The sequence below is a fragment of the Cucurbita moschata genome, unplaced genomic scaffold (assembly GCF_002738365.1).
Source record: "Cucurbita moschata cultivar Rifu unplaced genomic scaffold, Cmos_1.0 Cmo_Scf00014, whole genome shotgun sequence".
Taxonomy (NCBI): domain Eukaryota; kingdom Viridiplantae; phylum Streptophyta; class Magnoliopsida; order Cucurbitales; family Cucurbitaceae; genus Cucurbita; species Cucurbita moschata.
In genome coordinates this window covers 2,362,084-2,385,319 of record NW_019268530.1, presented here as the reverse complement: position 1 = coordinate 2,385,319, position 23,236 = coordinate 2,362,084, and the positions used below count along the sequence as shown (strand labels likewise).

Genomic DNA, 23,236 nt, shown 5'->3' with positions numbered 1-23,236 from the left:
AAAAAAAAAAAAAAAAAAAAAAAAAAAAAAAAAAAAAAAAAAAAGACAAGGGCAAAAAAGACTTTTCCATTTTCACCGACATTTCTAGATAAAATATCAATTATTATTATAACTTTTACCCCTAACAGGGTAGAGAAATATTTTTGATTTTTTAGTAAATTATTTTAAAAAATTAATTACTTAAAAATCCTAAATTTGAAAAAGGGAGGAAAAATAAATAATATGGGAAGAGTATTAAATTGGAAAGTTATATATCAAAACGAGTATATATTTTAAATTAATGTATGTAAAATGACATTTATATGATTTATGTCACCTAACAAAGTTTAAATCAACCATTATTTATGACATTTGCTAAGGTTTGTGGGGCTATATACCATTAATTATTTTGAGTAGTCTATTTAGGTAACTTGGTTCCCACTATGGTTTTACGATATTTATGGAACATTTTCATTCTTAGATTTTTAATATTTGTGGGTTATATTTTAATTATTATTCTAAGAAAATTTTAAAGATCTATAATTCTTTTTTTTCTCATTTAACTTAGATTTTAACAATAAAATAATTTCTTTAAAACTACTGTAATAATAAATATGGAATTACAAAATTCCAATTCAAATTCGGTCTCGTTTACCTCTTTAATTCTATGCGATAACTATTTATGTCTTTTTATTATTTTTATTAATATGAATTCAGCTACTTTATCCTTTGAATGTATTCGAAGGATCACAAGAAGCAAGGTTGGAAGATTCAATGTACAAGTTGAAACAAAGACTTTGAGCCCAAAAATCTTTATAGCATCAATGTATCAATTCAAGAACATAATGGAGTGACAGTAAACTCTACTTGACATTAAAAAATGATTAGAAAACTTTTGTCTTTTGGTAGCTGAACTACCCATTAAAACTATTTATGTCATGCTTTATTTTCTTAAATTTGTATTTACGGGCTTTTTTGGTATGTTATGTTTGAGTTAGCTTATTTAAAAGCATGTAATATTATGTTTGGGATCATCGTTGAATACAAACAAAACCTTCGTGTTTTCTTGATACCTATTGGTGTTATTTTTTTTCAAACTTTGCTTTAGGTTTGATGTTTAAACCGATTAATTGGATTAGTTTTGATCAAGGGAGTGAGTCATCTTGGAATCTAAGAGTGACCATCATAGATTCCAAGTTCGATCTTAGAGTTGTTTATCTTATTGGAATCAATTCATTAAGTTAGCTTTCTTTGTGAAAGTTTGCAAAAATTCTATAAATACCCTTACCTTTACAAAATTCAACATTGTTAGCGCCTATCATCCATGTTTTGATTTAGTTTAGGAAAAAATATAAACTATTTTTGTAATGTTTTTTTTTAATTTATATTTAAAAAAATAGAAATTTGAATATGTTTGATAATTATTTCAAATTTAGAGTTATAAAATGTAAATAATTAGGGAGGGGATATTAGTCCGTGAAAAAAAAAGAGAGAAATTTTAGAGTGAAAATAGTTATATAAAGAAAGAAATTTGAGAGAATAAAGTTAAAAAGTAAAAAACATGTTTGACAAGTTTAGAGATAGATTTTTTTAAAGGAAAATATATAATTTTTAAAGTAAAAATAAAATAGAAAATAGAAAAATACTTTTCTTAGTTTAAAAATCTTAAAAAATATTTATAAAAGATATAGAATAAAATAAATAAATAAATAAATTAGTCATGTTATAATATTTTGATTTTTTTAACTTTGATCGTGTACAATAAAATTATATATTTTAATACAACTCCAAATTTTAATATTTATGGTATATTTAAAAAAATTAATAAAATTTATAATTATAATCATATCCGACATTAATAGAATATTAAAAACATTTTAGGATAAGAGCATTAAAATTTAAAACTAAAATGACATAAAATTAAATTAGGAAAATATAAGAAATAAGATTAAGTGGAATTGATTTATTTATTAACAACAATAATTATTATTAATGTATTTTAAAGAAAATTATTATGCATTTTATAATCGAATAGAAATATAATTATGCAATTTTTTAAATTAAAATAGAATATTTTAGAAAGCAAAAGTTTGGAATGACTATAGTTAAAGTATATATTCTCGAACAAAAGATAAAAAAAAAAATTTAAATAAAATTTAAATGAAAATAAAATTTTAATTAAAAAAAAGTGAATAAATGAAAATGTGAATTTAAGTAAAAGGGTGCCTCAAAATAGGATTTAAAAGTTATTCAAAATCGATTTAATTAAAAAATAATAATAATAAAGAATATTGGGAGCCACTCATACAATGGCTCACAATAGTGGCTGCACGGGATAAAATCCCACACATTACGGATGCAGTACATGGAGGGCCCGTGATTTCGTCACTTCGAACGGCTTGCTCGTGTCTTTATAGCTCACTCATGATCTGGTTTCTTACACATCAACGCTCTCTCAAAACACTGGAAGCCAAAATCGAGTCAGTCCAGGCCACTTTCAATACGCAGAATCATTCAATCCATGGCAGCGAGCTCTCATTTGACCGTCGCTTTGAATCGAGCTGAACCGTTTTCGGGCTGCAATTCATTGCCTTCTCTAATCGGTTTGAGTACCAGGTTTGGTAAATCCAGGTTGCTTCTTGTCCGGACTTCGAGTTGGCGATCGCCGAAGCGGACGCTTGTGGTTAGGAATGTGTCCAGTGAGCCGACACAGAAGTTGAAGGATCCGGTTGCTGATGAAGGTAGTTTGCTTTTTCTCTGGTTTGATTGATTGATTTTACTTTCTGTTTTATGAATTGGCGTTGAGGTTGATGCTTCCTCTGGATTATGTGCTCATTGTATGATCTTCTTGTGTTTTATTTTATTTTTCATTTTTGAAATCGATCGCTGAGGTTGTCTTTTAGTTGAGAGGTTTTATTTTTACATTCTGATTCACTGCTTGTGCTGGAAAATTGTAATGATCGGCATTGGCTGTGCATCGGACGACGTTTTAATTATTTGATTTCTTCATTTCTTTAGGGAGGATATAATGTGCTGATTTACTGTCCTGATGCGATTGGAATGATGTTGTCGAAATTGACGATTGGAAGTCATTTAGCGTTCTTACGAAAGAAATTGACATCTTCTTTATATAATATATATTTGTCGGAAGAATGAAATCACGCTGCATTATGCAATAGTTTCCATGTCATTTAATTTTGAAACTTCTGTACTAGTGAACTATGCTTCATGCTATACCCCATTATTTCCTTCAGAATCAGCAACCGGGGCGAGTACTTTTGAGCCGGACTCCTCGTCGATTGCCGCGAGTATTAAATACCATGCAGAGTTTACCCCTCTATTTTCTCCGGATCGATTTGATCTTCCTAAGGCCTACTTTGCCACTGCACAAAGTGTTCGAGATGCTCTTATCATAAATTGGAATGAGACATATGAACTTTACGAGAAGTTGAATGTCAAGCAGGCATATTATTTGTCGATGGAATTTCTGCAGGTTAGTGATTCACCACCATGGACTATTTTCCACATCTTCCTGGAGTTACTGGTTTTCAGAGTTATTTACATGTTTTTTTTATTATTTTGCCTTTCTTCCTTGTAGGGTAGAGCACTGTTGAATGCAATTGGTAATTTGGAGCTCACTGGGGCCTATGCAGAGGCATTGAGCAAGCTTGGATACGAATTGGAAAATGTGGCTTGTCAGGTAGGGTTATTTGATAGGATTTGCTTTCAGTTTAATGTTATTCCTCCCTAGAACATTTGCCTTCTTCTTTTGCTGATGGTTAACACGATGTTCAATTGCCTTTTCATGTTGGTGATTCTTTCGTTCTAACTTTGCGTATTGCTGGTTACTAAATTATTTGATATCTCTCCATTTTCTCTTCTCATTACTTTACACAGCTCCACCTTTCCCCCTTCTGTCCATATAGGATTTCTTATTCTATAGTTTCTCTCGTGGAATTCTATTTCTGGTTCAATTCTTTTATTAAAGAAGCATTACGATGAAGAAGTTAATTCTTTGAGACTGATTATAGGAACCAGATGCTGCTCTTGGAAATGGGGGCCTTGGGCGACTTGCCTCCTGTTTTTTGGATTCCTTGGCAACACTTAATTACCCGGCATGGGGTTATGGGCTAAGGTACAAGTATGGCTTATTCAAACAGAAAATTACCAAGGATGGTCAGCAGGAGGCTGCTGAAAATTGGCTCGAGGTATTTTTATTTTCACCTTTTTAATTATCAATACAATCACACTTTCTGCTTCAACTTCAATGTATTTTACTTTTGTACTATTATCTCCGTTCCAGGTTGGCAACCCTTGGGAAATTGTCAGAAATGATATAAAGTATCCAATCAAGTTCTACGGCAAAGTTGTTGTTGGATCAGATGGGAAAAAGAATTGGATTGGTGGAGAGGATATAGAGGCTGTAGCATATGACGTTCCAATTCCAGGATATAAAACCAAAAATACAATCAGCCTGCGACTTTGGTCAACAAAAGCTACAACGGAAGATTTTGATTTAGCTGCTTTTAATGCTGGAGAACATACCAGAGCATCAGAGGCCCTTGCAAGTGCTGAAAAGGTTCAAACATTTTTCCTTGAAAAAGGGGGCTTTGCCCTGTCCTTATCTTCAATTTGCATGTAGAAATTCATAGAAGCGGTTTGTCTTATTTACTTCAGATTTGCCATGTTCTGTACCCTGGAGATGATTCATTTGAAGGAAAGGTTCTTCGTCTGAAGCAGCAGTATACTCTATGTTCAGCATCTCTACAGGATATAGTTGCACGCTTTGAGAGAAGATCTGGTGCAAACAAGAAATGGGAAGAATTTCCAGAGAAGGTTGCTGTGCAGATGAATGACACTCACCCAACCCTATGCATTCCCGAGCTCATGAGAATTTTATTGGATTTGAAGGGTTTAAGCTGGGAAGAAGCCTGGAATATTACTCAAAGGTAATATGCTAATTGTGGTATATCTACAAAGGCTCATATATTTCAGTGAATAGCTATGGGTTTTCTATCATTTGATAGTATAGGGGAGAGCGTCATGGTTGCTACTACTATTTTATGTCAAAAATATTTGCCATATTATTCTTATTTGGAATCCTGTAGGTTCTAACTGTTTGAGCGTAAGCCCATAAATATATTCTACCTTTTGATGCTTAGGACTGTGGCTTACACAAATCATACCGTTCTGCCTGAGGCATTGGAGAAATGGAGTTTTGAACTCATGCAAAAATTGCTTCCTCGACATGTTGAGATCATAGAACTGATTGATGAAGAGGTATTGCTATGCAACGCCCTATGTAAAAGACCACAGTATTGACACTTAAATTCTAATTAATTCTTATATCTGCTTTATTCTTTTCAGCTTGTTCGAAGTATTGTTTCCAAATATGGCACGGAAGATAAGGTGCTGTTACGTGGAAAGCTGAAGGAGTTGAGAGTTTTAGAAAATGTTGACTTGCCAGCTGCATATTCTGATATATTTATTGAACCTGAAGCGAGTTCTATCATTACATCAGCTTCCAATTCTGTTGATGATAAAAACTCAGCAAAATTGGTCAAGTCCGTTGATGGAGATGAAACTGATGAGGGAAACGATGAACTTGAAAGCAAGAACAAAAGCAAGAACATTCAGGATAAGAAAGTGAAACTAATTCCACCACCACCTCCACCACCAAAGATGGTTCGAATGGCTAATCTATGTGTTGTAGGTGGTCATGCAGTTAACGGGGTTGCAGAGATACATAGTGAAATAGTAAAGGACGAAGTGTTTAACGCATTCTATAAGGTATATACATGATAGAATATTGAGACCTTCGTTTTCCATGTTAGTTGGAAAAAGTAATGTGACCGATGTTTTACTTTGACAGTTATGGCCTGAGAAATTTCAAAACAAAACCAATGGAGTGACACCTAGAAGATGGATTCGTTTCTGCAATCCTGATTTAAGCACACTTATTACAAAGTGTACTGGCTCAGAGGATTGGGTCCTAAACACTGAAAAGTTGGGTGAACTGAAAAAGGTAATTCACTTTTTAGGTCATTGATCTTATTATATTACCTGGACACTGGTACGTACACATACTATTTGTATTACAAACTGGTCTTTTGGTTTTGATGTTCACCACTAAATGACTCTCTCTCTACCGCAGTTTGCCGATAATGAGAACCTTCAAAATCAGTGGAGGATAGCAAAAAGGAACAATAAGTTGAAAGCTGCGGCATTTCTGAAAGAAAGAACTGGGTATACAGTGAGCCCAGATGCGATGTTTGATATCCAGGTCATTTGCTTTTAATGCCGCCACAATTATTAGAAGTTTAGAGTATATGCTCAGAGCTTCTGATTTTTTTGAATCCCTTTTCAGGTGAAGCGCATTCATGAATACAAGAGACAACTATTGAATGTTTTGGGGATCGTTTACCGTTACAAGAAGATGAAAGAAATGAGTGCCGCGGAAAGGAAAGAAAAATATGTTCCACGAGTTTGCATCTTCGGTGGGAAAGCATTTGCCACTTATGTGCAAGCCAAGAGGATCGTGAAGTTTATTACAGATGTGGGCGCTACAGTTAACCGTGATCCTGAAATTGGTGACTTGTTGAAGGTACAATCGTGCACTTGAATCATCATCATTTAATTCAGCATATTGCCTTCTGCCATCATTTGTATGAGAGTCTAGGTTCAATATTTCATGACCGTACTGCCTCTTTGCCTCAGGTTATTTTTCTTCCCGACTACAATGTCAGTGCTGCTGAAATACTCATCCCTGCTAGCGAATTGTCGCAGCACATCAGGTAACTAGAAATCTTTGTTTCGTAGTCTCTAAATTATATGCCCTCTGGTTCTAGTTGTGGTTCTAGTTGGATTGCAACACCTTACTCCAATTTTGACTCTATGACCCCAAACATACCGTTGAATGTGGATTAGCATGTTCCTAACGCTGTTCTTCAACACTTTTTGCGTTTTCCAGTACCGCTGGAATGGAAGCCAGTGGAACAAGTAATATGAAGTTTGCAATGAATGGCTGTATCCTGATTGGAACCTTGGATGGAGCCAATGTTGAAATAAGGCAAGAAGTTGGAGCTGATAACTTTTTCCTATTCGGTGCTGAAGCCCACGAGATTGCTGGTCTTAGGAAAGAAAGAGCCGAAGGAAAGGTATGCATGCTACTAATAATGCCTCAAAACTTATAAGTAAATGTACATATCTATATCTTGTATACTAAGATTGGTGTGTCTTCAATGTAGTTCATCCCGGACCCACGTTTTGAAGAAGTGAAAGATTATGTTCGAAGTGGCGTGTTTGGGGCTTATGATTATGAAGAAATGATAGCATCATTGGAGGGAAATGAAGGTTTTGGTCGTGCAGATTATTTCCTTGTGGGAAAGGACTTCCCCAGCTATATTGAATGTCAAGAGAAGGTTGATGAGGTCTACCGGGATCAAAAGGTAACATCTATCTTTATTTATAGGAAATAACATGTTGAATTATAAATTTTGAACTTGTTTATTTGGTGCAGAGATGGACGAGGATGTCGATATTGAACACGGCGGGGTCATACAAGTTCAGCAGCGACCGAACCATTCATGAATATGCCAAAGATATCTGGGACATTAAGCCTGTTGAGCTACCATAGATAAATAAATGGTGGTTGGATGTTCTGCTGAGAGTATATGGTATGTTATCAGGAATAAGAATGTGTAGTTCAAGTTCTGAATGCACTGCATTTCAGGAACGGTCAACTCTTTTTTTTTTTTTTTTTTCCTTTCTTTTTGAGATCTGAGATGTATTAACTTTTTGTTCCTAATAAATATAATGTTATATTGGTCTGTTTTTGACCCTAAAAGTTTCTCTTCCAAAGATCTCTAAATTTTTAATAAAAAGTTATCATTCAGTTATATATATTAATGTTATTCCTAAAAAATTATGGATATTTTTAAATATAGCATTAATGGTTCCATTTAAATATTAAGAATATTTTCAAATATTTTAATCATCAACCATTTTTGTAATTTATATTTCAAATATTGAAGCATTCAATCCAATTCATCAATGTAATTTTTGTTATCTTCAACCATCGTATCCAATGGTCGAAGCATATTGAAGTACTCAATCCGATTCATCATGCTATTGCTTTAGGTTTACATACGATCTTAGTAAGAGGTGTTTTAGATGCACGTGGTTCCAAATTAATGCCGGATAAAAAAGATTTTGGTTATAGTTTTCCAGACGAGGCGGTACTTGGGACGCCACTTAAAATTTTAACTTTTTAATTGATATACTTAACCAATTGAGTTATGTTGATCGTGCAGTAATGATATCAAAATTCAATATCCTTGTGTTACAATCAAAGAATTTTATGAATCAAATCGAGCTTCATCGTTAACGAAACTTACTTCTATATACTTCATCTTCGATGAACTCAGCAAGAAATATGGGGTCAGTTGGAAGAAGCCAAACCCTCCACCAGCTGCCGCCCACCATTATGATGATCATCACCATCTCCATTCCACCATGGCTTAAACTCATCATCATCATCTTCTTCATCATCATCTTCGTCTTCTTCATCATCTTCTTCTTCAAGATCCATTGAATTTGGTTTCAAAAGATGAGCTCTCTTGTGGCCTCCTAAGGCCTTCCCAGATCCAAACACCTTCAAACACACACCACATTGATGTTTACCCTCTTTCCCACTTTCCCCATTCACTTCTTCTTCACTAACTTTCACATAAAATCCCTCAATCTCGCATTTCTTCTTCAATGGTTTCAAGTATCTCCCAACTTCTGGGAACACTCCCACTTTAGCTCTCTCTTCTTCTTCTTCTGAATCCAAATCCAAATCCAAATCCAAATCCAAATCCAAATGGGTTGCTCTTTTCAATGGCGATTTAGCTTTGAAGCCACTACAATGGCTACCCCCCATGGATTCAGAACTAAACTCACCCCCGTAATGATCCACCCCTTTGGAAAGCATCAATAAACAGAGAGCTAATTCTTCTACATCAGGCTCAATTCCATCAACAACACAAGAAGATGAATATTCAATCAAATCAGAAGAACAAGGAGAAGCAGCACAACAATAAGGGTTACTCAACTTACACCGTGTTCTTCTCGATCTCTTCCGCCGCAAAAGCCCTAACGTTTCGCCGTCCGATTGCCCGCCAGCGATCGGCGATTGACATCTCAGAGATTTCAAATTCCCCAAGTCTTTATTATTGCATTCTTTTTCTTTAGATTTCTGGACGGATTCCTTTCTTCTTCCGGAATGGTGTCTCATATGACCAAACAGAGCTTTGGAGGAATCGAAGCCTTTGCCGCAGATTTTGCAGCAATTTTCTTGCGAAGGGGTTTGGGGATTTTGGGGGATTGGAGCTGAGAATTTCCAAGACTTTTTAGGGTTTTCTCTGAGGCTGTAGGAAGCGGTGATTGAGTTCTTCTTGCGCTTTTTGGGCGGATTTTGAGTGCTGCGATGGGACCTCATATGGCCGCCCAAGACCTTGCCATTGGAGAAGCTCTTGTTGCAGAGCTTACAGAGGTGCTGCTTCGTCTGTTCTTGATGATCTTGAAGATGAAGCTCCATTGAAGGATTTTGAGTGACCTATTGAGAGAGAAAAGAGGAAATCCATGTTAGAAATTGAGCGGTTTCGAAGGGAAATGCGAAGATTGAGGAAGAAATTGGAAGTGGAAGACGAACGCATCCAGAATCAGAAGCAGAGATCATGGATGGTTCTTGGTGAGCGATCGAAATGAAAATGGTTGCATGCAATGATCGCCTAATAAAGTGATCGCTGTATCACTATAAAGTTGCAGACCAACAGATTGTTCAATTTTAATAATATCGTCTAATTTTTTATTTTATTATTATTATTATTGTTATTACTTTTCATTCATATTTATTGAACTAATTGGTGCTATTTGAAAAATAATAAAATTATATTTAAATTTTTTTTGAAGAAAAATATGTAACAACCCAGATCTACTGATATTGTCTGGGCTTTCCCTCTTCCTCGAGGTTTCCACACCCGTGTTTTGTTCTCCTCCCTAGCCAATGTGGGAGATCACAATCCACCCCCCTTCGGGGTCCAGCGTCCTCGCTGGCACTCATTCCTTTCTCAAATCGATGTGGGACCGCCACCAAATCCCCACCCCCCTTTGGGGCTAGCTGTCTACCCCTTTCGGGGAACAGCCCGAAGGTGACACATCGTCCGATGTCTAGCTCTGATACCATTTGTAATGGCCCAGACCCACCACTGACAGATATTGTCCTTTTTAAGCTTTCCCTCTCGGGCTTTCCCCTCACGGCTTTAAAATGCGTCTACTAAGAGAAGGTTTCCACGCTCTTATAAAAGGTTGTTTTGTTCTCTTCCCAACTAACATGCGAGACATCACATAATAATTTTAATTTTTTTCTGGATTATTTTCTTTATTAAGGATCCCTCACATTTCTTTAAATATATCACCTCATCGTTATAATTTATTTACAGATTAAATTAATTATTTTCAAATATAGTTGAAATAAGTTAAATGACATGTTATAATTTATTTGTTATGGATAATTTTGAACCAAAATTACGGGAAAAATCAGAGGTGAAACTTAATTTAATGTGGGAAAAAATTTAGGTCAACACAGAATGATCGAGCTATGAACAAATAAGAGAAGAATTTGGGCAAAAAAACCTTTCAAGGAGGCACGCGCCACACATGCTCTCGACTCGTGGATTAACTTGACTTTGTACGTTTTTAATTTAATTTATAGGGAAAATAAAAAAGTCTGAAGGTTCTCATACAAATGTCTATCTTCAAACTACCGAAAATACATTCTTAAAACCTTTGCTACACTAAAAAAAATCTTCTAACTAAATTGAGTATTCGAGCTAGAGAAGCAAGTAACATTCTAGTTATTTCATATTTCATGCAAAGTGAGGTATTCATATATTTTTTCTAGTTTGTAGATCAGTTGAGGCAAGTAACACTCTAGTTTCTCGAATGGTTTGCACATTTCTTTAGATGTTTCATCGTAGTGAGATATTCCGTAACTATTTTCAATTGGATCAGTGGGGAAGGATGTCACAGTCACATGCACTCAGTCAGGATTCGCAACGTGATTTGCGGCACTTACTCTCACCCTCGAGTAAGTTACCAGCTAGAATTTGGGTCGTCATTGGCACAAGTATTGTCTCATTCTTCAAAATATTTATAGAAAACGAGGAAAGAGAAAGTTTTAGAAAGTTTGGAAATCGATTTTAAGAAATCAACTAAAAACGAATAAGCAACAACCACAACCTTGATAGTGTATATTCGGACTACTAGGAAGAATTGACGACTAATCACATTCGGTGTAGTACATTTTGAGACATTTTAATTTCAATAACTATAGAAATGATTTTAGGGATTTAATTTCAATAACTATAGAAATGATTTTAGGGAATTGATATACATCCTCGTATTGATATACCAAGAATAGTAAAAACTTAACAAACACGAAAGTAAAACATTTTTCACGTGGTCATATGAAGATGACCTTGACGGAGGACAATTTTTTTGTGCCAAATTAGATAAAACTTGTGGTTAAGATATGTGGCATTTTATCATGTAGTCGAAAATGCCCTGTCCATGGAATCTGGTTAAAGAGGTGTGTCGGTGGCGAGGAGTACAAGTTAAGTTATTCGCAACCAGCGAACGAAAAAGGGTATTTTCGGTATTTTTGGCACGTGCTGGAAAGAGTCATTCTCTATCAAATCACGTGTCCAAAAGTTTTCTCAATGTTACATCTCAAAAATGAAAAAGGTAAATTACAGGCTGGCCTAAAAGTTCAAATTTTGATTCTATTTACAAACTCACACTTTTCGTACCTCAGGTTTAAATTAATAACCGATAAACTCAACTTAGAAACTAAATAAAAATTCAATAATGTTGTTTAGGCAAATTATTTTAAATGCAAATTATTTTAAATGAAATAAAGTAACAAAAAAAAATAATAATAATAATGATTCAAACGGTAAGTGGAAGAGAAGAAGATGAATGACTGACTTGCTAAAAGAAAACCAGAAAGTGTTTGAGATTATAAAAAATAAGAAAAAAAAGGTCTACAAAAGGCTCATTGCATATGGTGAGTTATGGGATCCTAAGGACAAATGGAAAGCTGTGAACATTTATGAAGCAAAGAAAAACGTAATGAACTTTCTAACAAAAAAATTTATGGGAACATAAAACGATAGAGATGGAGACAATTGTGAAGGCAAGACATATGGTCTCAAACCTTCGAGGGTCCTGACAAGACAAGAGATATGATATGAGAATGAAAGTAAAAAAACAAACAACAATACATTAAAAATATGGGGAAGAATCCAACTGCTTTTGTTGCCTTGCATGCAAAGAGGAAGAAGCCATTGTGAAGGGGGAGGCAAAATCTAAGCCACTGCTGGCATGTCCTTCAGCCATGAATCAAGAGGCTTTCCGATTGAGAAGACGATGAAACCGATCTCACGCAGCTTGTCTGCATCAAGCACATTTCGGCCATCGAAGATGAATGCGGGTTTCATCATGTTGTTGTATATCCTCTGGTAGTCGAGAGACTTGAACTCGTCCCATTCGGTCAGGATGCAGACTGCATGAGCTTCCTTGGTTGCTTCGTAGGCGTCCCAGACGACGCTCACTTGCTTAACAGTTGTGGGGCTCATTGGCTGGAGGTGAGTAGGATGGTCCCATTCAAACTTGCTGAGAGTGAGGTCCCTCTGGATCTGATCCTCAGAGACTTGGGGGTCATAGATGCTCAACCGTGCCTTGTCTCCCAAGAGTCCTTTGCATACATCAATGGCAGGGGTCTCCCTCGTGTCACCGGTATCTTTCTTGAAAGCAAAGCCAAGAATGGCGACCTTCTTGTTTGACACTGTGTTGAACATAGAAGCAACTACCCTGTTAACGAACCGGTTCTTCTGGTAATCGTTGATCTTGATCACCTGTTTCCAGTACTCTGCTACCTCTGGAAGGCCATTGCATTCACAGATGTAAACCAGATTTAAGATATCCTTTTGGAAGCAAGATCCACCAAAACCAACACTGGCATTGAGGAACTTTGGTCCAATTCTGGAATCTGTGCCAACAGAATAGGCAACCTGAGAAACATCTGCACCAGTGGCTTCACAAAGAGCTGAAATGGCATTAACAGATGAAATTCTCTGAGCCAAGAAAGCATTGGCAGCAAGCTTGGAGAGCTCAGCAGACCAAAGATTGGTAGTGAGAATCCGCTCCTCAGGTACCCAATGAGCATAAACGGACTTCAGCATACCAATGGCCTTTTGACCCTCAGGGGTCTCCCTCCCTCCAATGAGGACACGGTCTGGGTTAAAGAGATCCTTAATTGCAGTTCCTTCAGCAAGGAATTCAGGGTTTGAGAGAATTTGGAATTTTATTCCTTTGCTGTTGTGGGTAAGGATTTTTTCAATGGCCTCAGCAGTTTTCACCGGGACAGTCGATTTTTCAACAACAATCTTGTCAGATTTTGATACATCGGCAATCATACGAGCAGCGCTCTCCCAATAAGTGAGATCTGCAGCTTTACCAGCTCCCAGACCCCTAGTTTTTGTGGGAGTGTTGACGGAGACAAAAACAATATCAGCTTCAAAGACATGTTTCTCCACATCAGTGCTGAAGAAGAGGTTCCTGCCACGGCACTCCTTCACGACGCCATCAAGACCTGGCTCGTAGATTGGGAGCTGGTCACTGTTCCAGGCATTGATCCGAGACACTGAGATATCCACAACAGCCACTTCAATTTTCGGGCACTTGAGTGCAATAACAGCCATTGTAGGTCCTCCGACATATCCCGCACCAATACAGCAGATCTTCACCATTTTTGCCTTGTCAATTTATAATCTGGACAAAATAGTGGTTGCAATATAAGGGGAATGAAAACTAAAACTATGAGAACGTCACCAAGTCTTCCACCTAAAATCATTCTATACCATACGAATAAGGACAAATCATAAAAGAAAATCTCTATAAGGAAACTATGTCATCGAACCAAGAGGATTTGACTTCGTTAGCAAGCTCTACTCCTGTCTTATAAAATATCTAAACAAAGATCTCAACACGAAACCGAACAAAAATCACCCTGAATGCAGTTGAATCAGAATCATCAATCATGCATCTATTAGGAGTATAATTTAAAGAACACTGACATCTCCATTCAACCTCAATGAATCACAAATAACGAAGAAAGCGCAAAACAGCATGCAGGACAGCCGGTAGTTAAAAGCAACTCCAGTCAACAAAAACATCAAACCAGTTATCATAACCAGAGCCCTTCCTAAATAAAAATTAACGTTCCTTTCTAATTACGATCAAAACATGCAGATCAAATCAAATTACCAAACAAGTTCCAGAAGATCTAAGATCAGAAGACGACCACACTAGTGGAGTAACAATTCGAACAAAATCCACAGAATTAAGTCAGATCTGGTATGAATCATACTAACAGTGCAACTGGACAAGCAACAAGACGAAACAAATCACAGATCAAGAACGAAAACATGCAATCAGAAACAGATCCGAATGCCGAACAACACAAAGACGAGGAGAAGAGGAATTGAAAATCCGAAGAATTCAATGAATGAATCAGAAGGAAATTTGAGGGAAATTAAACGAAAAACATGAATGAGAAATGTGGAAAGGAAATTGAAAGAAAAGAGAGTTGAAAGCATTACCTCTCTCAGAGAATTGGTTTCTGAAACTTGGTGCGAGAGATTCAGAATGGAAAATGGAGGAAGAAGAAGCTGGTTTTAAATACGCAAATTGTGTACAAAGAAAATGCCCTCAAACAAATAGGAAAAGACGATTAAGTACATTCTTTTTTTATTTTTTATTTTTTTATTTTTTATTTCGACAAAGGAATTTGCAGTTGCATGTTCCGGTGGGGCTGTCAAGTCGTCACACGTTTGAAACGCCGAGAGGGATAGAAACGTAAAATTAACATTCACAGCATAGTAAAAAAAAAGTTACCATAGCCTTTTCTCCATAAATTATTCCTTTTCATTTTTATTTAAATTTTTTATGCTTAAATTATTAATTTAATGGTAATATATCTAAACTAGCTCGTGTTTGAGATCAATAATTCTCGATTTCGGAATCCAAAATATAATTAAATTAGAACTCTAAATCAATTTATGAGTCTATCTTCACAGCGTCGAGATGCTACATATAAAAAGTCATGCATTTACAGAATGGAGACGTGTCAAGCGTTGAGTCTGTGAAGTCGTAATGTCGAGTAGAATTGAGTCATTGCGTTTTCTTGCAAGTTCGTATCATCTCAACACTACTGCATTTTTACCGTTCGTCACGTGTGTTTATAGCGTTGAGAAGCTACAACATGAAGCACAGTGAAACTATAGCATCGAGTAGCATTGATTTCGTAACGTCTTTTTACTAGCTCACAGCATGATTCGTGACGTCTTTTTGCTAGCTCGTAGCATCTCGACACTTCTTCCTCTAAATTTTGTAGCTTCAATTGTTTTTTTCACTCTCGGTGAATAATTTCCTTTTTAAAAAGTGATATTAACGAGGTTAACAGTGAAGATTACAATCTTTGTCCTACCACCAATATTACTGATATCTTAATAAATTAAATTATATATATATTATTTTTTTCAGAAGATTTTGTATATTTGCAATTATTTATTTTTGTTAAAAATAATTATATATATGTAATTTTTTATTAAGAAAAATCATTAAATTAACTTTAATTATGGTAAATATGTGTTTATTTTGGTGTAAATTGAGCAATTATAATTATAATCATCATTGATTAAGACTCCAACATCATCAGTGAATACTATAATTATTTGTCCTTTTTTTAAGGGAAAAAATTAGGGAAAAGGGAAGAAAACTTGAAATCTAAGCATGGACTTGCTTGGAGACTCAGAAAATTAATTTTGAGTGAATTTTAAGATTCATTTAAAAATTAAAAAAAAAACGTAATAAAATTAGAGGCCAAAACCCACAACCTTAAACCTTAATTAATGATGCCTCCTTTTTATATTTTCAAAAAAGTCTTTTTTTTTTAAAGGAAATTAAAGTGTTGATTTTTCCACAATTATTATTTAAATTTTCATTGGCAATATCATTATTTATTTTATTACCAATATATGTCTACGTTTATTTTTAAAAATTATTAAAATTATGATTTTCATTTTTTTAAAACTATTTCTTAAATAAATTAATTAATAATTTGAAATTATTTTTGTCTTGAAATTTTATAAATAAATATATATATTGTATACTTTAAAATAAAAATAACAAAATTACTGTCACATGGAGGGGAAACGCCGAGATCTATTTTTCCTTTTCTTTTACGTCATATTCATCACATTTTGACTTTTTTTTTTTAAATTTATTTTTAGCCTCTAATTTTTTTTTTTAATTTTTAGTAATTTGCTATTTAGTCCATAAAATTCGACTAATAACAATTTAATTTTTATATTTTTTAAATTTGTAATGATTTAATTTTTATCGTGAAAATTACTGAGATGTCTTAAAATCGTAAAATTTATATCGTTAAATAATATAAATTTACGTTTAGTTTTTGCAAATTCTTTTAATAATAAATTGTTACGCATTAAAAAATATAATAAATAATTTGTTAAGAATTAATTTCTTATTAATTATGAGTCATTCATTTAAATAAGTTATAAATATTTAAGTTGACGAAACTTTAATTAATCAATTACTGGAATTTAAAAAAAAAAAATCAATTAATGGAATTAAAAAAGTCAAAATGGAAGGATGGCTAATGTACGCCGTTGTCATTTATTTATGCGTACTATTATTATGAAACTTAAAATTAAAATTAGGTCATTTATTAATGTTGACTTATTACATAACGTCTTAGGAAGTTTTGTTTTTTTTTTTAAATTTTAAAGTTTTTGATAAATAATTAAAAAAAAGTTTTTATTTACGAAATAAATGTTATAATTTTTATAATAAAGTATGGCGTTAAATATCTTTTATTTTGTTTTATATTTTAGGTGTTAAATGAAGTATAAAATACACGCATATGAGGATGCATATTTATAAATATGTATTCTAATTATAAATTATAAAATATAGACTTCTTAAACTTGTTTTAGTTAAACCTTGTATTGGCATCTGTAAGCTTGATATTGAATATGGGCCCTATTTAGAAAACGTATCAAATATCATGTGGGCCCAAAACGTTAGTGGACTGATACTGCCTAGGCCCAAAACCATATGGGCTGAAAACCCTAGTGGGCTGATACTGCAGAGGCCCAAAGCACATACGGGCACAAAAAGCCTAGTGGACTGATACTGCCTAGGCCCAAATATCATATGGGCCCAAAACTGAAAAACCCATACCCTACGCTCGTCGGAGATAACTCAAAAACCCATGCCCAGAAGAGATATCGACGGATCATTTTTTCCTTTTACTTGAGGGGTCGTCACAATGGCTAGAGAGAAGCTGGTAATGGGCTCGATAGAAATAGACAATTAGAACAAATTTGGAGTCAGGGTGGTTTTTCAATTAAACCGCGTAAATCAAACCGTAAAGATATTTAGATATTTAGAACGGTAATTTATTATAAGAAATTCAACCTTGTTATAGGTTTTTAAATTAATTGAAACTAATTTAAAATATTTTATTTATTAAAAAAATTATTTAGGAGAGAGGAAAATTCGGTCTAACAGCATCGAAACTAGGCTCAAATGCCGGTTGTTCAAAACAAAAACGGTGTCGTATGCTTGAAACGACGTCGTTTGCATTCCCGCGAAACACTCCCAATCTCGCCCCTTTTCCACAAGTTCCTCTTCTTCTGAAAGAACAATTTCTGTGGCCGCTGCAAACCCTAGGGAGCAAGGGGGCAAAATCAATCATGGCGATCAAACATCTTCTCACGCTCGCTCGCACCTCTCACCGGAGGTTCTCCGCCTCCTTTTCTCAGGCTGTGAGATCGGCGTCAACTTCTCCGGCGGTGGCGTCGTCTTCTCCACCTCCTTCTCCTCCACCGCCCAATGCGATGATCTACGATCGCCTCGCGGAGGGGGTGAAATCGAAGCTCAAACAGCTCGAGAATCCCGACCCTAGGTTTCTGAAATACGGGTCGCCTCATCCGACCATCACTGACCACACTCGGATTCTGTCCGCGCCTGAAACCCGCATCACTACTCTTCCCAATGGACTCCGGGTTGCAACTGAATCGAATCTTGCTGCTCGGACTGCGACGGTTGGAGTGTGGATCGATGCCGGCTCGAGGTTTGAGACCGAGGAGACTAATGGCACTGCTCATTTCCTTGAACATATGATCTTTAAGGGAACAGAGAGACGGACGGCGAGGCAGCTCGAGGAGGAGATCGAGAACATGGGTGGCCATTTGAATGCATACACGTCCAGGGAACAGACTACGTATTATGCCAAGGTCTTGGACAAGGATGTGCCCAAGGCTTTGGATATTTTGGCCGACATTTTGCAGAATTCCAAGTTTGGAGAGCACCGGATTAGTCGCGAGCGGGATGTGATTTTGAGAGAAATGGAAGAGGTAAGAATCATTCTCCATTTGTTTGATTTGTGAGGTTTGTAGTGGATAGTACGACGTAGTTCTCTTCTTACTTGGAAATGTTTATAGATGGAAATAAAAATAAGATCACATGAGCCGCAACTTTTCCCCTATCAGAAAAGTTAGTTTCTTGTATATATTGATAGAGCCAATGAGCCTTGTACCTGGTGGCATTGTACCTGGGGTTATTTAGTTCTTCACACCACACGAGTCTGGTTTCCTTTTGATAGTGGGGTTGGCCATGACTTAGGACTGTTGCGTTTTTATATTCTCATGACATGTAGTTTTGTGACGTTGACTACACAGGTTGAAGGGCAAACAGAAGAAGTTATATTTGACCATTTGCACGCGACTGCATTCCAGTATACTCCTCTTGGTAGAACGATTCTTGGTCCAGCTCAAAATATCAGGACAATTACCAAGGATCATCTTCAAAGCTATATTCAAACGCATTACACGGCACCAAGAATGGTATGATCAATTTATTTCATTGTTTAATTACTCTTTGAAAGAGCTTATATACTGATCGTGTTGATTGTGTTGTATCTTTCTCCCACTTCTCTCTTCAATCAAGATACTTGTTCGAGGTTCCACTGGAAAATGGTTGTCAATAATATGTTGCCACTCTCTCTTTCAGGTTATTGCTGCTTCTGGAGCTGTTAAGCACGAGGATTTCGTTGAGCAAGTAAAGAAATTGTTCACAAAGCTGTCAGCGGAACCAACCACAGCCACTCAGCTGGTTGCTAAGGAGCCAGCAAGTTTTACTGGTTCCGAGGTACAAGAAGAATATTATTTGGAATCCACCTTTCTTTCTATTGATAACTTACAATACCAAAATTATATTTTCACTGATAAACAGGTTAGGATAATTGATGATGATGTTCCTTTGGCACAATTTGCTATTGCTTTTAATGGAGCATCCTGGACAGATCCAGATTCCATTGCTCTGATGGTCATGCAGGCCATGTTGGGTTCATGGAATAAAAGTGCTGGAGGTGGAAAGCATATGGGGTGATTTTTTCCTTCCTCCTTCAGCCCGTTATTATCTCTGTGTCTTAATTTCAATCTTAAACTTATAACTACTACTTACCTGTGGAAATTATTTTCATAATGATAACTATTTTCATTATTCATAATTGTTTGTTCTTTTTTTAAAAAAATGTATGAACAGTTCTGAGCTGGCCCAAAGAGTTGCCACAGATGAAGTAGCAGAGAGTATGATGGCTTTCAACACCAATTACAAGGACACTGGTCTTTTTGGTGTCTACGCTGTTGCAAAGGTGATTGTAATAATAGGATCCTTGGCCTTGATATATTCTATTCGTTAATGTGTACTTCAATTATTCCTTGATAATTTCATATGTACCATGGCCTTTGATTTACTTGGATATTACAAAGTTAAATGCTAAGTCTCGTAAGGTTGTGTAGCACAACTTGGACCTCACATGCTGCAGGGTTTTGTTGTAATGGTCTGTTAGAAATATGCACAATGGATGACATCATTTTTTTCTAGTTCCCAAACCATTTATGCTCTCTGAGATTTCTGTGTTGAAGAATACAAGACGCTTTTTTTTTTTTCTCTCTCTCTCTCTCTAAACGTATCAATTTTAGTTTTCTATAATTGAAAATAGAGCATTGTTTTTAATTACCATTTGATCTTAATATAAGCAGAAAAAATACTGGTTCTATCTTTGAGTTTTAGCAGATAAAATGGTTTTTTTTTTTTCAAAATCCGTTTTTGTGTGATTGATGTTTTAGTTATCATATTTATTTGTAAATTAATAAATTTTGGGAGTTTCTCACATATCTATGTGCACTGGTTCTAAATTAGGGACTACAATTAGACTTATTACATTTTGTAGTCCATAACTCTCAAATAAAAATTAAGGATGTAATAGTTTGGGTACATACATTTTATTCTATTAAAACTTAGAAGCATGCTTGTGAATAGCTTTAATTTTAGGTTTGCAGTTACTTAGTATAACGATTTGTTATTGATCTCTTCGTAGCCACATGGCTTTTAATCAAACAGTTATCCAAGCTGATGTATGTATCATTGTTTATAACTTATTGATTAGCTTGGAGGCCCATAATATTCTGATTTTCAACCTTCTAAGTTGTGTGCTTTATGTGGACCATATTGTGATAATCTTTTGATGCAATTTTCCCCTGGTTTTGTTTGAAGAAAATTTCTCAGTGCTTTTGGTTGTTGGTTCATGATTCCTGTGTCACTGGCTATATTCCTAAAGGATAAAGCCAGAGTTTGTTCCCTGTAGAGAGGCTTTGTCCTGGTAATTTCTTGAGTGAATTTAGAAGAAAATTGAAGAATTTATTATCTTTTTTTTTTTTTAATAAAAAAAAATAATAGGTGGAAAGATGCCTAGGTTTTGGTTCTGTTTGTTTGAGGGGGTTTTTTGTGCGCTTTGTTAATAATTCCCTTCTACAAGCGACAAAAGGGTTTGATACTAAAAATGAAACCTAGTCCGTCCATCCTTCTGCTGTCTCTTTTTTCCAATTCATTTTTTTAATGAGAAGATAACTGCAGTTTGATTTCTTAGCTGAAATATCTATCATTGTGTCCATGTTTTCAGCCAGACTGCTTGGATGATCTGGCCTATGCAATAATGTACGAGACAACCAAGTTAGCATTTCGGGTTTCAGAAGCTGATGTTACCCGTGCTCGCAATCAGGTAGATGCTTCATCTATTTTTCCTCTGAGTCTAAAGTTGGCATTTCCTCCATTTCTTAATACTAATTGAACTTGGAAATGATAAGGGGGAAAATTATTATGACTTAATTCATATTATGCTGAAATTAGAAGGGATGAACTTGTTTTATACAAGCTAGCATACAAAAGTAGGGCAACATAATAGTCCGCGAGATGGAAAGGAAATCCCAATCCCAACAAAATAATAATAATAATAATAATAAAAAATAAACAAGGAGAACTGGTGATAACACCTGTATCTCTACAAGTGTGTTAAAACGGAATTAGCGTATTTCACCAGTACCCAAATACTAGAGGTAAAAGGAAATAGACTTCCACCGCCCGAGTTACTTGTTACTTTTTTCAAATTAATATTTGACTTCATCCTTCGTCTAGGTGGCCATAATCCTGCAGTAATTAAATGCAAATTAGAATCTTTCTAGTTTCTTGTATTGGTAATATAAGCATACTTGTTTCAAGTCATATCCCGGTCCCTTTTTGTTAAGGTAAAAAAGTATTATCCCGATCCCTTCAGAGTTATAAATTCCCAGTTTTTATGATGAGACATTGTGCCCGGATGATGCAATTGTGGTCTATATCATTCCACATTGCTCTCCAACATAAGAATCACCATATATCTTGCTTATAGCCTGCGGGCATGTTTTCTTAAAAAAATTCTTTTCGTAGTCAAATTCAAATCCAATATTTATGTGTCCATTGACATACTCTTTTGTTGCAATCTGCAGTTGAAATCTTCTCTTTTGCTTCACATAGATGGAACAAGCCCTGTAGCAGAAGATATCGGTCGTCAGGTGGGTACTCCGCTCCTTGCCATTATCTTAAATAACAACATTCTCTGCATATCAATTCTTGATTCGAGAAATTTTGGAATTGGCTTAGAGGCCCAAGTATGTTTGGGAAAGAATAATCAAATTCGTTGTCCTTTCCTCAGTCTTATGCTTGTCTTTGTATTCTGGTGTGGTCGTGAAACTAATCAAGCTTTCTTGATAGTATTACAAAATGATCCAATTCCTCATATTTCCTTTGGTTGCAGCTGCTTACATATGGCCGTAGAATCCCCTTCGCCGAATTGTTTGCAAGAATCGATGCTGTTGATGCAAGCACCATAAAACGTGTTGCGAACCGGTTTATTTGCGATAGGGTAAGAACTGAGGAAGAGTAGCGAAAAAGTGCTCGAGGTTACGTTTCCTTTCCTTGCTTAACTTTAATCCTTCACTTGTACAGGATATTGCAATTGCTGCATTGGGTCCGATCCAGGGTTTGCCTGACTACAACTGGTTCAGACGCAGGACGTACTGGAACCGATATTAGACGACGTGACTTTCGGTACCGTGTTATTTTTGTTCACATTCAGCAGCAGTATTCTCGCAAAATAAATCTTACGTCCTTTCCGAGAATAGCGGGCGGATTAATTATTTTTCTTTGCCATTTGTAAAAGTCATACAAAGGTATAAGAAGTTCGTATCTTCCTTGTTCATGTGTGATATTAACTTTGACATTGGAATTCTCCAATCAATCTTTGACATTTACGCTGAATTTTTTCTGATCATTTTTGGTTTTGGTTGCTCAAACTTCCGTGGAGCCTTTTTCTCTTCTTCCCTTTTTATGAAGAAATTTAGCAGTTGTTTATATTATATTCTTACCTACGCATATAATTTCACTAATTTTTCTTGCCAAGGGATCATGGTATAACTCGTTCGTTCGAGGGTTTGACAGAAAAGGTAGGCGTAAAACTTATATTTTATATGCAATTTTTACAATTTAGACAAAATGATATTAAAGCTGGTTTTTTAATTGAATTCTTTGGTTCTTTTTTTCTTTCATTTTTACATTAATCGAATTTAATTTAATACCAAACTTGATTTTCATTAATTTAGTTAGTTTTTTAACCAAAAAAAATTTGATTTTTGTTTATGTGCCAATTTTAGTTATACAATTACTTTAAATTTTGTTTTTAGTTTAT

At 35.3% G+C, this 23,236-nt stretch overlaps 4 protein-coding genes and 1 long non-coding RNA gene across 6 annotated transcripts; 2 read left to right on the top strand and 3 right to left on the bottom strand.

Moving 5' to 3' along the window:
* The first annotated feature begins 2,399 nt into the window (after positions 1–2,399).
* On the top strand, positions 2,400–7,721 carry LOC111452286 (alpha-1,4 glucan phosphorylase L isozyme, chloroplastic/amyloplastic). Of its 2 annotated transcripts, XM_023092924.1 has the most exons (16): positions 2,400–2,720; positions 3,234–3,472; positions 3,578–3,679; positions 4,011–4,187; positions 4,283–4,558; positions 4,657–4,928; positions 5,142–5,259; positions 5,347–5,581; positions 5,630–5,769; positions 5,852–6,004; positions 6,134–6,262; positions 6,347–6,583; positions 6,697–6,773; positions 6,950–7,136; positions 7,227–7,427; positions 7,499–7,721. In XM_023092924.1, exons 1-16 carry the CDS (start codon positions 2,501–2,503, stop codon positions 7,613–7,615), a joined length of 2,880 nt encoding a protein of 959 aa, XP_022948692.1. In that variant the 5' UTR covers positions 2,400–2,500; the 3' UTR covers positions 7,616–7,721. The 2 variants fall into 2 exon arrangements, with proteins under 2 accessions (XP_022948692.1, XP_022948691.1); XM_023092923.1 differs by having other exon boundaries at positions 5,347–5,769.
* A 553-nt stretch (positions 7,722–8,274) lies between these two features.
* On the bottom strand, positions 8,275–9,831 carry LOC111452520. The gene is made up of 2 exons (XM_023093288.1): positions 9,674–9,831; positions 8,275–9,577 (listed from the first exon to the last, which is right to left on the bottom strand). Exons 1-2 carry the CDS (start codon positions 9,698–9,700, stop codon positions 8,420–8,422), a joined length of 1,185 nt encoding a protein of 394 aa, XP_022949056.1. The 5' UTR covers positions 9,701–9,831; the 3' UTR covers positions 8,275–8,419.
* Positions 9,832–12,093: 2,262 nt separating this feature from the next.
* On the bottom strand, positions 12,094–14,821 carry LOC111452428 (UDP-glucose 6-dehydrogenase 1). Its single transcript, XM_023093146.1, has 2 exons — positions 14,685–14,821; positions 12,094–13,854 (listed from the first exon to the last, which is right to left on the bottom strand). The coding sequence occupies exon 2, from the start codon at positions 13,830–13,832 to the stop codon at positions 12,390–12,392; it is 1,443 nt and encodes a 480-aa protein (XP_022948914.1). The 5' UTR covers positions 13,833–13,854; positions 14,685–14,821; the 3' UTR covers positions 12,094–12,389.
* A 2,932-nt stretch (positions 14,822–17,753) lies between these two features.
* On the top strand, positions 17,754–22,844 carry LOC111452491 (probable mitochondrial-processing peptidase subunit beta, mitochondrial). Its single transcript, XM_023093256.1, has 10 exons — positions 17,754–18,527; positions 18,852–19,016; positions 19,183–19,320; positions 19,405–19,556; positions 19,717–19,825; positions 21,137–21,235; positions 21,999–22,064; positions 22,307–22,414; positions 22,498–22,597; positions 22,631–22,844. The coding sequence occupies exons 1-9, from the start codon at positions 17,865–17,867 to the stop codon at positions 22,582–22,584; spliced, it is 1,587 nt and encodes a 528-aa protein (XP_022949024.1). The 5' UTR covers positions 17,754–17,864; the 3' UTR covers positions 22,585–22,597; positions 22,631–22,844.
* Positions 22,496–23,112, bottom strand: LOC111452492. Its single transcript, XR_002712140.1, has 2 exons — positions 22,917–23,112; positions 22,496–22,738 (listed from the first exon to the last, which is right to left on the bottom strand). It is a non-coding gene; the product is annotated as an uncharacterized LOC111452492 (long non-coding RNA).
* Between the last annotated feature and the right edge of the window lie 124 nt (positions 23,113–23,236).

Excerpts from the sequence above, each read along its gene's own strand:
- LOC111452428 (XM_023093146.1), bottom strand. The coding sequence starts at position 13,832 with ATGGTGAAGATCTGCTGTATTGGTGCGGGATATGTCGGAGGACCTACA.
- LOC111452286 (XM_023092923.1), top strand. The coding sequence starts at position 2,501 with ATGGCAGCGAGCTCTCATTTGACCGTCGCTTTGAATCGAGCTGAACCG. Across the intron at positions 4,188-4,282 it reads CTGCTGAAAATTGGCTCGAG|GTTGGCAACCCTTGGGAAAT; the intron begins GTATTTTTATTT and ends TCTCCGTTCCAG. Across the intron at positions 6,774-6,949 it reads GAATTGTCGCAGCACATCAG|TACCGCTGGAATGGAAGCCA; the intron begins GTAACTAGAAAT and ends TGCGTTTTCCAG.
- LOC111452491 (XM_023093256.1), top strand. The coding sequence starts at position 17,865 with ATGGCGATCAAACATCTTCTCACGCTCGCTCGCACCTCTCACCGGAGG. Across the intron at positions 19,826-21,136 it reads GTGTCTACGCTGTTGCAAAG|CCAGACTGCTTGGATGATCT; the intron begins GTGATTGTAATA and ends CCATGTTTTCAG. Across the intron at positions 22,065-22,306 it reads CAGAAGATATCGGTCGTCAG|CTGCTTACATATGGCCGTAG; the intron begins GTGGGTACTCCG and ends CTTTGGTTGCAG.
- LOC111452520 (XM_023093288.1), bottom strand. The coding sequence starts at position 9,700 with ATGATCTCTGCTTCTGATTCTGGATGC. Across the intron at positions 9,578-9,673 it reads CTGCTTCTGATTCTGGATGC|GTCACTCAAAATCCTTCAAT; the intron begins GTTCGTCTTCCA and ends CTCTCTCAATAG.